At 41.4% G+C, this 18224-nt stretch overlaps 1 protein-coding gene across 14 annotated transcripts in view; it reads left to right on the top strand.

The window, feature by feature from the left end:
* The window catches only part of LOC101674217 (cyclic AMP-dependent transcription factor ATF-7), a 94481-nt gene that overhangs the window by 54037 nt on the left and 22220 nt on the right, over nucleotides 1-18224 (top strand). For 9 of the 14 annotated variants that reach the window (XM_045073287.1, XM_045073280.1, XM_045073283.1 and 6 more), the window contains 3 exons: nucleotides 8113-8209; nucleotides 13024-13142; nucleotides 16198-16335. In XM_045073287.1, coding sequence (XP_044929222.1) covers nucleotides 8113-8209; nucleotides 13024-13142; nucleotides 16198-16335 — 354 coding nt within the window. Of the gene's footprint in view, nucleotides 1-6424; nucleotides 6522-8112; nucleotides 8210-12439; nucleotides 12630-13023; nucleotides 13143-16197; nucleotides 16336-18224 lie in introns of those variants that run through there. The other 5 variants (XM_045073288.1, XM_045073291.1, XM_045073290.1 and 2 more) reach the window with 4 other exon arrangements.

Here is an 18224-nt window from a genome sequence, read left to right on the forward strand (position 1 = left end):
GCTCGCTCTCTCTTAAATAAATAAATCTTTTAAAAAAATCCATTGAGGGGCGCCTGGGTGGCTCAGTGAGTTAAGCCGCTGCCTTCGGCTCAGGTCATGATCCCGGGGTCCTGGGATCGAGCCCCACATCGGGCTCTCTGCTCGGCAGGGAGCCTGCTTCCTCCCCTCTCTCTGCCTGCCTCTCTGCCTGCTTGTCATCTCTCTCTGTCAAATGAATAAATAAAAAATCTTTAAAAAAAAAAAAAATCCATTGAGGGCGCCTGGGTGGCTCAGTGGGTTAAGCCGCTGCCTTCGGCTCAGGTCATGATCTCAGGGTCCTGGGATCGAGTCCCACATCGGGCTCTCTGTTTGGCAGGGAGCCTGCTTCCTCCTCTTATTTCTCTGCCTGCCTCTCTGCCTACTTATGATCTCGCTCTGTCAAATAAATAAATAAAATCTTTAAAAAAAAATCCATTGAGATGTACACTTAATATATATATATTTTTTGGTGCATGTTATACATCAATTTTAAAAAACTTAAGGGGTACCTCGGTGACTCAGTGGGTTAAGCTTCTGCCTTCAGCTCAGGTCATGATCTCAGGGTTCTGGGATCGAGCCCCGCGCTGGGCTCTCTGCTCAGTGGGGAGGCTGCTTCCTCCTCTTTCTCTGCCTGCCTCTCTGCCTGCTTGTGATCTCTCTTTCTCTCTCTCTCTCTCTCTGTGTCAAATAAATAAAATCTTTACAAAAATGTCAACTTTTAAGACTTCATTTACTGAGATGTATTCCTGATTTACAGTTCCCACCATCTTTGTTTTTTAGGCCATTCCTGGCCCTTGACTTAGCTTTATTCATTTAGTCAGTTTCCTAGAAGGTGGGATTCTGGCTTCTATCACAGAAGGGTAGGTGAGAATGAAACTGCCTAGAAACAGAAAGGATTTTTTCCAAAGATCTCTTGTGGAAAATTGTTAATGAGAAACTATACTTTCCCTGCCCATTCTGCAACTGATACCAGTTTTCAAATTGATCCTTAAGCCCCTGACATTAAGAAACATTTACGAGGGGTGCCTGGGTGGCTCAGTTGGTTGAGCGACTGCCTTTGGCTCAGGTCATGATCCCGGACTTCCATGATCGAGTCCTGCATTGAGCTTCCAGCTCCTTGGGGAGTCTTCTTCTCTCTCTGACCTTCTCCCCTCTCATGCTCTTCCTCACTCATTCTCTCTCAGATAAATAAATAAAATCTTAAAAGAAAGAAAAGAAACATTTACTAAGTGTTTCCTAACACTTATTAAACCAAGAAAATCTCCACTGGGGAATAAAAGTCAAAATTAGCCCAATTGTTTTGATTTGCTTCTTGTGTATTATCTCTTTGTAACAAGGCAGTGCATGAGAATCCCACCTAATTTGTTCTTCTTCCAATTATAGTGCCTTCTATCTCCGTCTTCCCAATGTATTTGCAGATCTGTAGTACATCAGCCATTTTATAAAATGAGGTTGGGAGTTTTCTGCCTGTTTTTTTCCTTCCAAGTTTTAGATCCAAAAACATGTGTTGGCAGTTTGGCAAGGGAAACTAAAAAACAGCCTTTTTTTCCCCTCTTGTTTCTTTTTCTCTTTCCCTATAACTGTGTAGCAGAATTTCTCAGCAAAGACACAGTTAACATTTGGGGTCTGATAATTCTTTGTTTTAGGGCACTGTCCTGTACATTTCAGCATATTTATCAGCAACCCGTGCCTCTACCCTGTAGAGGCCAATAAAGTGCCCAGGTTGTGATAAACAGTAATGTCTCCAAACATTGCTAAAATGTCCCCTGGGGGTCAGAGTTGTTCCTGGGTGAGAACCACTGCCATATAGTATAAACTGTATTTAGAGAAGATGGGGTTTGGGGGGAAGATTCAAGATATTCAAGATTGGCACATGATTAAAATTCCTATCAGGTCTTTGAGAATATTATCTAGATCAGAGCTGTCCAAAAGAAATACAATACAAACCACATATGTAATTTAAAATTTTCTAGTAGCCACATTAAAAAGTAAAAGTAAACAAGTAAAATTAATTTTAATAATGCATTTTATTGGGGTGCCTGGGTGACTCAATCGATTAAGCATCTGCCTTTGGCTCAGGTTATGATCCCAGGATCCTGGGATCGAGCCCCTCGGGCTCCCTCCTCAGTGGGGAGCCTGCTTCCCTCCTCCCTCTGCCCGCTGTTCTCTACTCGTTCTCTCTCAAATAAATAAAAATTAAAATAATAATACATTTTATTTAACCCAGTATATTCAAAATATTATTTCAACATGTAATCAGCATGAAATTAATGAGATATTTTACTTTTTTTTTATCATTTTTGTACTGCATCTTTGAAATCCAGTGTGCATTTTCACTTTTAGTGCATCTCAGTTTAGACTAGCTCCGTTTATTTATTTATTTTTAAAAGATTTTATTTATTTATTTGATAGACAGAGATCACAGGTAGACAGGCAGGCAAAGAGAGGGACGCAGGCTCCCCACTGAGCAGAGAGCCCAACACGGGGCGCAATCCCAGGACCCTGAGATCATGACCTGAGCCAAAGGCAGAGGCCCAACCCACTGAGCCACCAAGGTGCCCCTAGACTAGCCCCATTTAAAGTGCTTAGTAGCCATGTGTGGCTAGTAGCTATCATATTGGGTAGAGCAGATTGCAAACATCTTGGTCTATAGGGTGCACATAATTACCACATAATACTTCTCACCCATTTATGCCAAGAAGCTGCCCTGATGCATTTACTTGAGCAAATTAGATGCTAAACCCTAGTTACTATACAGATCTTTTCCCAAGGCATATAAACTGCCTTCTTGATTCAGTATGACTTATATTCTTCAGTCTCCATTTTGAATGGTAATCAGCTCTCTGTTATCTTGGAGATGGCTAATATCTACATATTCCTTGAAAATTATCATTATTTACCCTACAGGCAGAATGAGTGTTCCTGACTGGCTCTTTGCCAAAACCTTAGTCATAGGTAAGATGAAAGAACAAGGGAAGACCCATTAAGGGTATTAACAAATGGGAGAATTAGATTTTTAAATGGGCAATAATTCAAAGAGGAAATCCTTTTGAGAACCCCTCCACCCACTTAATTCAATAGAATAATTTATCTAATAAGGTCAAAATTTTTATCACTTAATGATTTTAGATATTTGAATTGAGAAATTGCTTTCAGAGGGATAGTTTACTCAGCACACATTTCAAGACTGATCTAGAGAATTGTTAAGGGTTAATTTTTTTGAATTTTTAAAACAATTTTAAGGATTTTATTATTTTTTCTTCATGTAATCTCTACACCCAACATGGAACCTGAACCTATAACCCAGAGATCAACAATCACACACTCCACCAGCTGAGCCAGTCAAGCTCCCCCTTAAAGGTTAAATTTTAATAAATGAGAAAGAATGTAAGGAACAATAAAAATAATAGATCAACATTCATTTTAATAAAAAGCTTTAGTATACTTTTATTCTTCCCTTCCTACTCTAGCCATATAAAAATTGTATTAGAAATTATAAGGAGAGGGGCACATGGGTGGTTCCGAGGATTTGAGCTTCTTACTTCTGATTTTGACTCAGGTCATGATCTAGTAGTCATGGGATCGAGCCCTGAGTTGAGCTCTGTGCACGGAATCAGCTTGAGATTCTCTCTCCATCTTCCCCTCCCTCTGCTTGCTCACTTTCTTTCTCTCTTTCTTTCAAAACAAATAAAATCTTAAAAAAAAAGAGAGAGAGAAAGAAGTTATAGGGAGAGATGACTGAAGCCAAGACCAGGCCAGTGCTCTGCTTCTTAAAATTCTGCCCATTTGCCTCCTCCTCAGAAGCTCACCTAATTTAGTCAGGGATTCTTAACTTTTATGGTGTCACAACCGCCCCCTCTTGGTAGTTTGATGAAGCCTGTGAACCCCTTTTCAGAATATTGTTTTTATTTTTATTTATTTTTCAGAATATTATTTTTTTAAATTAGTAAAGTAAAATACATAGAATTACAAAAGAAACCAATTATTTTGAAATATAATTACCAAAAATATATTTTTTTAATTTTTTATTTTTTATAAACATATATTTTTATCCCCAGGGGTACAGGTCTGTGAATCGCCAGGTTTACACACTTCACAGCACTCACCAAAGCACATACCCTCCCCAATGTCCATAACCCCACCCCCCTTCTCCCAACCCCCCTCCCCCCAGCAACCCTCAGTTTGTTTTGTGAGATTAAGAGTCACTTATGGTTTGGCTCCCTCCCAATCCCATCTTGTTTCATTTATTCTTCTCCTACCCACTTAAGCCCCCATGTTGCATCACCACTTCCTCATATCCGGGAGATCATATGATAGTTGTCTTTCTCCGCTTGACTTATTTCACTAAGCATGATACGCTCTAGTTCCATCCATGTTGTCGCAAATGGCAAGAATTCATTTCTTTTGATGGCTGCATAGTATTCCATTGTGTATATATACCACATCTTCTTGATCCAGTCATCTGTTGATGGACATCTAGGTTCTTTCCATAGTTTGGCTGCTGTGGACATTGCTGCTATAAACATTTGGGTGCACGTGCCCCTTCGCATCACTACATTTGTATCTTTAGGGTAAATACCCAGTAGTGCAATTGCTGGATCATAGGGTAGTTCTATTTTCAACATTTTGAGGACCCTCCATGCTGTTTTCCAGAGTGGTTGCACCCAAAAATATTTTTAATATTTGATAATGTAGGGGGCCTAGGCGGCTCAGTCCCTTAAGTACCTGACTTCGGCTCAGGTCATGATTTTGGGATCCTGAGATCGAGTCCCATGTTAAGCTCCCTACTCGGTGTGGAGTCTGCTTGTCCCTCTCCCTCTACCCCTCCCCTTGCCCGTGTGTGCACGTACTTGTGCATGCACACTCTCTGTCCAATAAATAAATCAAACCTTTTTAAAAAATTTGATAATGTCGGGGTGCCTGGGTGGCTCAGTGGCTTAAAGCCTCTGCCTTCGGCTCGGGTCATGATCTCAGGGTCTTGGGATCGAGCCCTGCATCGGGCTCTGCTCAGCAGGGAGCCTGCTTCCCCCTCTCTCTGCCTGCCTCTCTGCCTAGTTGTGATCTCTGTCTGTCAAATAGATAAATAGATAGATAAAATCTTTTTAAAAATTGATAATGTCATATGTGTGGTATTTAATGCATTAGATAACAAGAGTTCTAGTGGTAGGTCTTGTGATTCCCATAGTTTCAAAGTAGCAATGAGTATAAAGGACATTTTGATATATGTGATAAGAAGATATGTGTGATGTCTATTCGAGTTAGAAATGTTAAATTTCAGAGTTCTGTGAGAATAAAGATGTAATTTTTTTCCTATCCATGATCACAGTTATCAAGCCCTCTGAGATGCCAGTGGGTGGGAAATCCCTTTGGCCACCTTCAGTTCTTTTCAGATCCCAGCTTTTGACTGGGAAAAATTAAATAACTCAGGGAGAGAACAAGGCAGCATGGAAGGGAGTGTGGGCTGGGGTGTGCAGCGGAGAGGAACCAGAGCTAGAGCTAGATAAGACAATCGGGACTGTGTAGCAAAATTGTAACAGAAGCGGGGGTTGCCTTTTTAAAAAAATCATTTTTAAGGTTTATTTATTTGAGAGAGAGAGCACGAGCAGAGAGGGAGGGAGAAACTCAAGCAGACTCCACTACTCATCATGGAGTCTGGCATGAGGCTCTATCTCATGACCCAGAAAAGAGAGCTTGCCCTGAGCCGGCCGAAACCAAGAGTCTGCCACTTAACTGACTGTGCCGCCCCGGCGCCCCATGTGAACTAAAATATTAAGTGATCCTAACCAGAGTAAAACCTGATGAAGGAAGGTTTCAAGTCTTTTCTCTCAGCTCAGTTTTACACAGACTTTATTTTTGATAGTAGAAAAGGACTTTTACTTAAAGGTCATTCTTCTAGATTCCAGAACATTGTGCAAAATTTTTCAAGCTACCTATATGAAACTTCCTTGAAGTACTTATAAACATCTTTTTGGAAAAGACTGTTAGAACATTACCAGTGTTTTGAAATTCTATACCTCTGCCTGATCCACTGCTCTTCTCCTAAAATGTTGGTTTTTCTTTGTTGTAGACTAGATTCTGCTCATTTCCTTTTACCAAATACCTGGCAAGCTCAGAACCTCAAGAGTGACTTATTTAACCCACAGATATCATACCCCTGGTTAAAAGACTGTTCTTTTCCTTTTTTCACCCTTAGCCCCAGCCATTTTTCCTTAGGGAGAAATCTGTGAAGGAAACCGTTGATGCCTATGGTTAACCAACAATAGAGAAAAGTAAAGTTCTTGGATAAATTCCCTCATACTTCATCAGTTTTATCCTGGATCCATCAGAAACCACTCCAAGGCAGTCTTTTTGACAGTTTTACTTTTTGGTTCTTCATCCTCTTAATTGAAAATTCAACTTTTCCCTACAGGCCTGGAGTCCTAACCTGGGAGGATTTTACACCTTAAGCTAGCTTTAGTGCTGATAGGGCTCTGAGCAAATTTGGGGAAAGTATCTACTTCCAGGTAAGATAAAGGAACTTAAACTGAAGTTCAGTGTCACTTTCTTGACTGGATAGGAGCCGGGATGGGTGGGGCTAGCTCCTGTGTATTTGGGTTTGCAGTCAAGAAGCACTGTGGAGGGGCGCCTGGGTGGCTCAGTGGGTTAAGCTGCTGCCTTCGGCTCAGGTCATGATCTCAGGGTCCTGAGATCGAGTCCCACATCGGGCTCTCGGCTCAGCGGGGAGCCTGCTTCCCTCTCTCTCTCTGCCTGCCTCTCTGTCTACTTGTGATCTCTCTTTGTCAAATAAATAAATAAAACCTTTAAAAAAAAAAAAAGAAAAGAAAGAAGCACTGTGGAAAAAAGAGCTAAAGGTATAACGTCTGCTGGGAAATGGGTATGTATCTCATGAGGAAAGTAAAAGGAGGGGACTAACCAGTCATTATTTTTAGAAACAAAAAGACAAACAAACATGTTTCAGAGGCTCGCTGGTGAGGGAGCTCAGGGAAGCTGCAGCATCCAAGCTGTTCCTGTGTTGCAGGCATGTTTTAACGAAGGAACCAGGCCAGCCAGCCTCAAAGGGAATTCTGAGGGTATCATTCTTTTGAATTACTGCTGTTCATCTGTTCTCTTCATCTCCCCAGCTTTAAAGAAGGGGTGGGAACATGAATTACTGTCCAGTAACCCTGTCTTATATGTCGTAACTGAGGCTGACCTAGCCTCACCTTTTCATTTTCCTTTCACCCAAACCCCTAAATAAATAAAGCCTCTACACCATCTCCTTTTCCCTTCCCTCATCCTGCCTACAGGGTCCTCCCTACCCTAAAAAAAATTTTTTTGCTTGCATTTTTATTCTGTTATTCTATAGCCAGCAGCATTGCACTGGCCCCTTTATGGCTGCCGGAGCCCAGGCGGGCTGCCCGATGAGGGGAGACAGCATTTGGCCGATGGGGCTGGTGTGTGCCATTACTGCTGGCCATTGGGCCTCTGTCCTCTACGGCTCCATCCTGGCTCATTAAAACCCTGAGCCAAATAGCTGGGCAGGCGCCTGCTGCAGCACTATGGGGGCCAGGAAGTTAAATGGTTCTCCTAATCCTGCATAATTTATCTCCCTGTTATCCCCCTCATAAATAGTCCAGTTCAGCCCCACTGTGGAGAGCTTCATTCTGAATTTCCTATTTTTGTGATGACCAATGAGTGTCCAGCTTTTCCCTTCTTCCCTCTTTATTATTATTATTAAAAATTATTTCCCCCTTGTTTGCCACGAGCCTTGCCTAAATGTTTTTTTCATTTGGAGCCTCCTGCCTGGACCCCACTTCACCAGCAATCTGTCCACTTCTCTCATTTGGACCTGATACTGCAGAGCAGTTGGTGCTGCGGCCCTCCTCTTCTCCTCTCCGCATAGCTTTCTAGTGCCTCTTTTTCCCCTTCCCCATTTTCTCCTTTAATCCCTCTCCTCTCCTTTTCCGTCACTTCCAATTTTTTCTCCTTCCCATTCCCCTTTCAGCCCCTCTGTCCAGGGACCATTCTTATTGCAGGATGTTTGGTAGGACATTTTAAAAGGGCACTGAATCGCTTTTTTTTTTTTTTCACATCTCTGTTTCTGTTTCGTTTCAGAGATTTACAAACGAGGACCACCTGGCAGTTCATAAACACAAGCATGAGATGACATTGAAATTTGGCCCAGCCCGAACTGACTCAGTCATCATTGCAGGTACTTGCTGCCCCTGAAGCCACGTGCCTTGATATCACCAGACAGTTAAGATTAATACCAGGGACCAGATGTACTGGGAGCTCTACTCCCCTTTTCCCATTAAGAGCCCTTATGTGATCTGCATTTAATCAGGAAAAAGGAACACTAAATGCTCCCAAGTTTCTATTGTGCCCTCCATTCCGTTTTTAAATACAAGATTGGGTTCTGCGGGTTTTGAGGGTAGGAGTGTTGAGGTTTTGTCTTGGCTTTTTTCAGCCTATTCCCTCCTTGCCTTCTTTTTATTAAGACTTTGGAAGATTTACAGACAAAAGATGCCTTTGACATTTCTCCCTACCCACAGTGAAGGGGTGAACAAAAGAAAGCAAGAAAGCCAACTTAGCCTGGCTGCTTCTCTTCCACCGGGGTGTCAGTTTCCCCCAAGCAGTCAGTTCGTAAATTCAGCTTAGCTTGTGAACCCAGACAGCCCTGAGGGCACATTTCCAAAGCTCAAACAAGACATTTAGTCAATGGGACTTTTCTAAGCCAATCTGGGTGACCTGGAATCTCTTGCTGGTTGTTTTAGATAGTGTCTTGCTTACATATGCCATGCTCTAGGGAGCATTCTCAGAAACTGCTCTCAAATCGTGCGGCAGTTCTACTGTGACATTTTCAGCTAGACAGACATACAAAACAAAGTGGGCCTTTTCTTTCAATACTGTGAGGGGTTCTAACTTAGCCTGAGTTAAGCAGGCTTACTGCAATATTAGCCAGTAGGGGATTTAGTTGATAGTTATTACATAACTCAGATAAGACACGATTTTTCTAAATATTGCTAACCAAATGCAACCCAAGATATAGTGAAGGAAAGAGAGAACCTCATTCTCCGTGCTTTTATATGTGAAGAAAGGAACTTGCCCTTACACATCTCCTAATCCTTATTAATTCAGCAAATACTTATGAATAGCTACTGTATGCACCAGCCACTTTACTAGGAATTTGTAGATTATAATTCCTGGAAAATGACATGATGAGTTGGGGACATTGTCATTGATGATCCTTAAGAAAACCTGGAGGAAATCTTAGGAAGAGTGGATATGGTATAAAAATATATGTAGGTGGGGACCTGGGTGGCTCAGTTGGTTAAGCAACTGCCTTCAGCTCAGGTCATGATCCTGGAGGCCCCGGATCGAGTCCCTCATCGGGCTCTCAGCTCCATGGGGAGTCTGCTGCTCCCTCTGACCTTCTCCCCTCTCATGGTCTCGCTCACTGTCTCTCTCTCTCTCAAATAAATAAATAAAATCTTTAAAATATATGTATATGTAGGTAACACGTACTTAAATTTATTAAGTCAAGGCACACATAAATGAAAAAAATTTTAGAGTTTGCGGTCAAGTACAAGTGATAATTCAAATAGTATAAATACTAAGAGAATGAATATTAAGTGGGATTAATCAGAGAAAGTTTATGAAAGAGGTACATTTGAGACAAGATTATCAGTTTGGAAAGATTATTTCAAAGGTGGGAAGTTCTATGCCAAGTCTATAAGAGTGATGAGAGAAATCAATACAGGATAGTCCCAAGGAGAGAAAGTGTTTTCCTGTTACTCTTTGCATTCTGTTCTGGAGTGCTTATCCCATTGCACATGACTCCTTATCCTGTTGAGGAGGATAATTCTCATTTCTCTAAATTGAGACTTTGTGTCCGACATGTATTTCAATCCCTTATTGAACACCTACTTGGCTGTCTTTCTGTCCTTCAGATCTTCATGCCCCGCCACACCCCATTTCTGAGCTTCTCTCCTTGTCTCCTAGACCTTCTCCTTCTCCTTGTTATTCAGTGATATCAGTAGTCTCAAAATTTTGAGTTGTTAAAAAAAAAAAAAATCTTGAGTTGTTTTATTCTTTCTTCACATTCTCTCTGTTCTGTTCCTCCCACTACCCTCATTATGCTTGGGTTTCTCCAAAGCTGGTCCCCTTGACCAGTCTCTAGTTCTCGTCTTGCATTCTCTTGAAAACCCAGTCTTGGGACACCTGGGTGGCTCAGTTGGTTAAGCATCTGCCTTTGGCTCCAGTCATGCTCCCAGAATCCTAGGATTGAGTCCCACGTCAGGCTCTCTGCTCAGCAGGCAGCCTGCTTCTCCCTCTCCACCCCCAGCCCCCTGCTCCTGCTCTCTGTCTCACTCTGTCTCCCAAATAAATAAATAAAATCTTTTTAAAAAGAAAGAAAGAAAAGCCAGTCTTCCTTAAATTCTTCTGCTTGCTCAAAATATGTGGGTACCTGGCTCTCTGGCTCAGTTGGGGGAACATGAGACTCTTGATCTCAGGGTCCTGAGTTCAGACCTCATCTTGGGGATACAATTATCACTTAAAAAAAAAACACAATAAAACCCCTAAAAACCTTCTCCCTCTAAATAAAATGCTCTTAGGTGGGAAAAAAAAAAAAGGAAGAAGAATCTCAAGCTATAAGAGACTCTTAATTGAAGGAAACAAACTGAGGGTTGCTGGAGGGGAGGTGGATAGGGATTGGATAACTGGGTGATGGGCATTAAGGAGGGCAAATGATGTAATGAGCACTGGGTGGTATATACAACTGATGAATCACTGAACTCTACCTCTGAAACTAATAATGCACTGTATATTAATTAATTGAATCTTTAAAAAATCTGTCCTAGTCTTCCTATTTTCTTTTACTCTCAAGGCTATACTTGGACTCTTGGGCTTTCTGTAATGTAGCCTGATGATACCTACCCCACTTTGTATACAACTTATATACCTGACTTTTCTTTTTCTTTTTCTTCTTTTTTTTTTTGCATTTGAAGTTGACTCCACACCAACTTGGGGCTTGGGCTCATGACCTTAGATCAAGAGTCACAGGCTCTACTGACAGCCAGCCCGGCACCCCCTGAGTTGATAATCTTTACCCTAGACGTACCTTTTTCTCCTCACCTATATGTGGTCCCATACCCTGTCTCTCCCTGTGCCTTTACCTGCCTTACTCCTCTTACCCTCCAAATCTTCTCTTCTTTCTCCTGGTGAAAACCATTCTTGAAGGCGCAGCTCAAGTCCCACTTCTTGAAACCTCCTTACTCTTCTGTCATTAATTTGTCTTTATTTAATTACTACAACAAACTTATTCCCTACTGCACATGGTGCCTAGTTTTGTGTATACTATGATGCTGTTGATGTATATTGGTTTATTTCCTCGACTAGAAAACATTTCTCTGTTCCCTAGGGCAAGAGCCATGTCTTACATTTGGCAAAACTCCTATACTCGTAACCATCTTCTCCCCCAAATTTACTCACAAGTATATATGCATATAGCATCAAAACATGTAGAAGGTATTCAGTAAACACTTGTTGATTCCTTTAGAATCATCAGAGCACCCTAAAGGTTTTCTTACATATTTTCTGGCTGTTTGGTTGTTTGTTCAGGAATGGGAGCAGCTTGTATGAGTCTCAGGTCAGAGAAGCAAAAGGCCCTCTTCTGCCATCGCCATGCCCTTAGCTGGTCTGTCCTGTTTCACTTGACTTGTGATTTTTTGTGTGTGTCCTTACTCAAGTACTTTTGAGCATAAAGGATGATATTACCTCCATTCACCCGGGAATGGAGGGAAAGTGGCTTCATCACTGGCCAACCAAAGCTGCCAGAGGACCTTTTAAAACTATTTTGGGAGGTAGTGGTAACTTTTCCAAACACTCTCATTCAGAAGAGGTTTTGTTTAAATTAAAAAATTTTTTTTTTTGCTATTTCCATGGAAAATCCCAGTGGACTATTTCAAATCGATCATGCTAAAAGGAATGATTTTATTCCCAGGTCTCACTCCTTAAAATGTCATTTAAACATTGTTCTATTTCTGTCATTCAGTTTAGCGGTTTGGGATATGTAATGAATCCCTGAGGGGACTAGCATGTCAAAGAAAACCATCATAATAGAAGTTTAGATCAGGGAACAGGATTCAGCTGAACTAAGAGAAAAAAACTAGAAAACCAGAATGGGGAGAGAGGAGCTCAAATCTAAAATTCAAGTTGCTTGTAAAGTTTACACGGGTTGCCAATCACCTTCCTCTTCCCAGGGGCAAAGGCACTGTTGAGGAAAGATTTGTGACACCCCTGAGAGGATATTTCGGCTGGCAAAGCTAAATCCAAATATCCTGGTTTCCAGAATTTGCTCTGAGCCCAGGTTTCTGTGAAATGAGCTCTATTGTTTGCAGTTTCCTTTTCTAGCTCATGATCTTGCTGTCTTGTTCCTCAGCACCAAGATTTGCCTGGAATGCCTTCAGAAGGTAACAGACCCTTACCTCAGTGACTACTGAAAGACAAGGCACCATTTCTTATTTGGTAGCTTTAGCAAGCAAACTCAACCATCTGATCCTCAGTTTCTTCTCCTCATCAGATTTTAACGTCCATCTGCTTATACCTGCTCACTTCAGACCTAGCAGGGAGTAAGTTTAAAAGAGAAAATGTCACTTAACTGTTCTTTATTTTCAGATCTGGAGGTTTCACAAATTCCACCTGGGTGGGTGGTTTTGTTTTGTTTTGTTTGGTGGGTGAGGGAGGTGAAACCAGCCTCTGGAAGAAAAGGGGTTACAGGGAGAGTCACACAACAAAACATTGTTCTGTCTTCCCTCTGTTGGCCTTGAAGCAGCACAGCACAGACACCCTCTGGTGGCCTAGCGCTGGCCTTCACCCGCTCCAGCTTCGTAAAAGCAAATTTGCCCTAACACAGAGACTCTTTCCAAATAGAAGAATAAAAATGTGTTCTCCGTATACTGTCAAGTTTTAATTTCAGGTCAAAACTAAAATAAAGTTTCCTTTTTTTCTTTTTCGTGTCTGCAGATCAAACTCCTACTCCGACTAGATTCCTGAAGAATTGTGAGGAGGTGGGGCTCTTCAATGAATTAGCTAGCTCCTTTGAACATGAATTCAAGAAAGCTGCAGATGAGGAGGAAAAAAAGGCAAGAGGCGGGACTTTTGCTGACAAACTGGCAGTGTTCAGATGGAGGCTATTTTCATTGTGCCCTGGGATAATTTGCTTAGTCGGTTAAAGCACACAATTATGGGCTTCATTCTTTAGAACCAGATGATACCCAGTAATCCAAATCAGCCTTCATGTCTTCAGGGGGTCCAGATGATGGATCAGTACAAGTCTGTCTTTAGTAAAAATTAGGCTTCTTGCCCTTTCAGTGGAGCATTAATTCAGTAATCTCTCTCTCTTTTTTTAAATTTCTCTTCTGAAAATGTTAAGGATGTTAAAAGATTATAAATTATTCAGATTCTGTGAGATAATATTTTTGGGGATCAAATCTCTTACTCTTTTCTGAGCTAATCAGTCTTCTTACCTGGACTATTGGCATTCAGCCAGCCAATCAACAAATATTTATTACATTTTGACACTTCTTTGTTTCAATATATGTAGCTCTTACTTTCAGGTAGCTTTCTCATGATATTCCAGACATTAAACTTCAAGAAGGGGTTCGTAATGCCTTCCAAAGGAGATCAACTAGGATCATGAAAGGATTAGAAATTGTCACTTTGGAAACATAAAAAGAAACTGAGGAAGTTTTGCTTGGAAAAGAGAAGTATTAAAGTGAAAAAAAAATAGTGTTCTTCAAATATGTGAAGAGCTTTCATGTAAAAGAGGGGTTAAACTTACTCTCTCTGGCCCAGGTGTGGAAATAGGACCAGCAGGTAGAAACTATCACGAAGTGTGTGCATTTGTATGTAGGCCACTTTAGTATAGGTATTATAGAGAGGATTAGAATGTTGGAATCCCTTATTCTGAGTTCTTTCTTTCTAAGAGGTAAATCAAGAGAGTTGTGAATTATTATTTTTTTTTCATCCAGCATAAATTGTAATTGTAAGAATGCAAGATAAGGTATCCTTATCACGGACGGTTTCTCTAAGTTCCGTAGCTTCCTTTGAGCTTCTTTTCCTGCTATCTCCCTCAGACTGAAAGAAAACAGGGAAATCCACTGGCTTATATTTGTCGTTCCACTTTCAAACAGCTGGACTAGCCATAGTCTTTTCGTCATTACTTTTCTCCAGAGACTCCAGTCTCTCATCTCTCAATGGCTTCAACCTATGTGGTATAATTTTATTTTATAGCTTCCCTGCCTCATCCCCCAGCCACCATCATTTCTCCTTCTCCCAAGACAAATCAGTCCAGTTGTTTCCACCAGGATGTGAGTGATTTAAAATCAAACTCGTTAGAGGCAAATTCAAGAAAATTAACCTCCCTTTAAAAGTGGGAAGTCTTTTCTACTGCCATTTTAACTCAGTTGACACTCTGGGAGGCCATTCATAGTTGGTCAGGCATTTTTTAACTCATTGAGTATCTTGATATTTCTTCCTGCCTATACAGGGGGTTGGTCTTTACCTCCCCGTGATGAGAACAACAGACTCATTAGAAGATTGTGTCTAGGAATGTTGACTGAGTCTAAAATTTCACTGAACCACAGCTTTTCTGGGAGATGCCTCTAAGGGAGTTTAAACCTGTGGTTCTATTTACTTAGAGGCCTCTCTTTCCCACCACCCTCTGACTTCAGGGATCCCAGAGTTAGCTGAATTGGGCCCAACATCTTCACAATGTAGAAAAAATGAGGGCAGAAATGAAAACATCTTTGCTTTTGTTTACCCCCATCAGATTGGAGAGAAAGAATCATTACCACCATCTCTAACATGGTAGACACCAGATTATCTTCGGTGTGCTCAACTACCAAGATTTCTGGGGATTAAGGTAGGAAGGGAAGAGTTAGAAACAAGCTCCTCTTTGACCAAGAAGCCTAAAATATGGGAAGAATAGAACAAAGGATCTACTTTTTCATGAAACCGGACTGCAGTGCCTGCCCTTCTGTCATGCAATGTCAGGGCCATCCTTTCAGATGGTTTATGGTTCCCTGCAAAGCCATTTACGGCTCCACAGTTTCTGTGAAGTGATTCACCACTGCCAGAAATGTACTCTCTTTTCCTTTCTGGTTTCCTCCAGTCCTGCTTCTGGGACCAAGGTCTAATGTCTTTAACTAATCAAATGACCAGGCTTTCCTTTCCTCATTACCCCAGACCCTAGCTTCCTAACTTCTAGCTTCTAGCACCAGATGCTGGGGTGAAGTCACCATCAAGCATGGGAAGTTCCCTAGAAAAGATCTTTCCTGTCTTGTTTGCAGTACTTCATTAGCTAGTCTGTCTCTGTTTGCTTTTGATACTTGTGTAAACTAGTCCTTCTGGTTGGCAGAAGAAGTGCTCACAGTTCTCTAGTGGCCAGCAGAGCTGTTTGGAAATAGGCAAGCACTGGAGTCAGGAATCATTATACTTTCCTGAAAAATGATACAATTATGATTTAAATGGCATCTCTTTTTTTCTCCTTTCAGGGTCTTTATAAACATTTATAAGTATTTTTTTCCTTTCAGAATCATTAAGTATTCACCCATGGTGAAGCATGCATTATTTCTATTTTACAGTTAGAGAAACCGAAGTTCTGGGGCTCAGTCATTAAGCATCTCCCTTTGGCTTAGGTGATGATCCCAGGGTGCTGGGATCGAGCCCCACATCGGGCTCCCTGCTCAAGTAGGAAGCCTGCTTCTCCCTTTGACTACCACTCCCCCTGCTTGTGTTCCCTCTCTTGTTGTGTCTCTGTCAAATAAATAAATAAAATCTTTAAAAAAAAAAAAAGGAAAAGAAAAGAAAAACAGAAGTTCTGAGAAATTGAAATGATATGGCCAGAGTTGTACATAAAACCTAGTTTCCATATTTGTTTGACTTGCAGTTCAGTTCCTTGACCAAAGGCTGAACTTAGAAGTATATTTCCTCGGGGCATTAGACTGCTTCAGTCAGTAGAACATGCAACTTTTGATCTCAGGATTGTGAGTTCAATCCCTACATTGGGTGTGGAGCCTACTTAATAATTTAAAAAAAAAAAAAGGAAAAGAGAGTATATTTCCTCATCTTTGAACTGGAAAGATTTTTGATTCAGTTCAACTGGGGTTGAACTTTGTTTATTTGTCTCTTTAACAGGCTGCTGCTGGGCCCCTTGACATGTCTTTGCCTTCCACACCAGACATCAAAATCAAAGAAGAAGAGCCAGTGGAGGTAGACTCATCCCCACCTGATAGCCCTGCCTCTAGTCCCTGTTCCCCACCACTCAAAGAAAAGGTAAATTCTCTACCAAGGATTATCCCAGGGATGCCTGGGTGGCTCTGTCAGTTGAGCATCCAACTCTTGGTTTTGGTTCAGGTCATGATCTCAGAGTTGTGGGATCAACTCCCGTGTCTGGCTCTGCACTCAGTGGGGAGTCTGCTTCAGATTCTCTCTCCTTCCCCCTTTGTTCCTCCCCCTGCTCATTTACATGGGTGTGCTCTCTCTCTAAAATAAAAAATAATCTTAAAAAAAAAAAAAGAATTATTCCAAGTGTTAATTGATAGGTAGATTAAGTTTTGATTCATTACTTGTATAAATAGTATGTGACACAGGATTGATTATATTTAAATAATGCTCATTATTTAGAAGATTTGTATAAATTACACCTATTCTCTGACCCAGTAGTTCCACTTCTGAGTCTATATGGAAGTGAAATTAGTATATAAAAAGTGTATAAGAGGGACGCCTGGGTGGTTCAGTCGGTTAAGCAGCTGCCTTTGGCTCAGGTCGGATCCCAGCGTCCTGGGATCGAGTCTCACATCGGGCTCCTTGCTCGGCAGGGAGCCTGCTTCTCCCTCTGCCTCTGCCTGTCTGCCTGTGCTCGCTTGCTCTCTCTCTGATAAATAAATAAAAAATCTTAAAAAAAAAAAGTGTATAAGAATGCTCATAACAGTTATATTCATTATAGTAAAAAAACCGAAGTATTCCAAATGTCCATCAATAAGAGAATGAATAAATAAGCTGTGATATATTTCTAAAATGGAATAGTAGGGGTGCCTGAGTGGCTCAGTCAGTTAAGCATCTGACTCTTGGTTTCAGCTCATCATGATCTCAGGGTCATGAAGTCAAGCCCCACATCGGGCTCCATGCCGGTCTTGGAGCCTGCTTAAGATTGTCTCTCTCCATCACTCTTTGCCCTTTGCCTCCCACAGCCCCCCCCCTTCAAAAATAAATAAATGAAATATAATGGATAATACCACATGGCATTAAAAAAGAATGAACTAATGATATACACAGCAGTGTAGGTAAATCCTATAAATGTTATATTGAACAACAACAAAATTCAGACACAAATTACACACATGACTCCATTTACATCAGGTTCAAGAAGAGGCAAAACTGTTTGATGATAGAACTCAAAGTAAATGTTTAACTTTCATGAGGGAAGATGTGGATTTGGAAGGGATACCTTCTGGGGTGCTGGAAATGGGTTCTGTCTTGATTTGACATATATGAAGTCATTTAGTTAGATGTAGTTAGTCATCTAACTAAATGACTTTAGTTAATCATTTAGATTAATATACTTTATGTATATTGTAATTCTATTATTCTGGGGTTTTTTGGAGGGGGGTTGCTTCTTGTTTTGTTTTGTTTTGTTTTGTTTTAAGAGAGGGAGAGAGAGGGGCGCCTGGGTGGCTCAGTGGGTTAAGCCTCTACCTTCGGCTCAGGTCATGATCCCAGGGGCCTGGGATCGAGTCCCGCATAGGGCTCTCTGCTCAGCAGGGAGCCTGCTTCTCCTCATCTCTCTGTCTGTCTCTCTGCCTATTTGTGATCTCTCTCTCTGTCAAATAAATAAATAAAATCTTTAAAAAAAAAAAAAAAAAGAGAGAGGGAGAGAGAGGAGTGGGGAAGGACAGATGGAGAGAGAGAATCCCAGGCAGATTCCATGCCCAGTGTGGAGCCTGACATGGGGCTCAATCTCATGACCCTGAGATCGTTATCTGACCTGAACTGAAATCAGGAGTCGGCCACCCAACCAACTGCACCACACAGGCACCCCTGTACTTAAGTTACTAAGTGGGAAAGAAAAATTATGTAATTCGTAAACTGGACATTAGGGGCGCCTGGGTGGCTCAGTGGGTTAAGCCTCTGCCTTTGGCTCGGGTCATGATCCCAGGGTCCGG

The sequence above is a fragment of the Mustela putorius genome, unplaced genomic scaffold (genome assembly GCF_011764305.1).
Source record: "Mustela putorius furo isolate JIRA1106 unplaced genomic scaffold, ASM1176430v1.1 tig00537227_pilon_pilon_pilon, whole genome shotgun sequence".
Taxonomy (NCBI): Eukaryota; Metazoa; Chordata; class Mammalia; order Carnivora; family Mustelidae; genus Mustela; species Mustela putorius.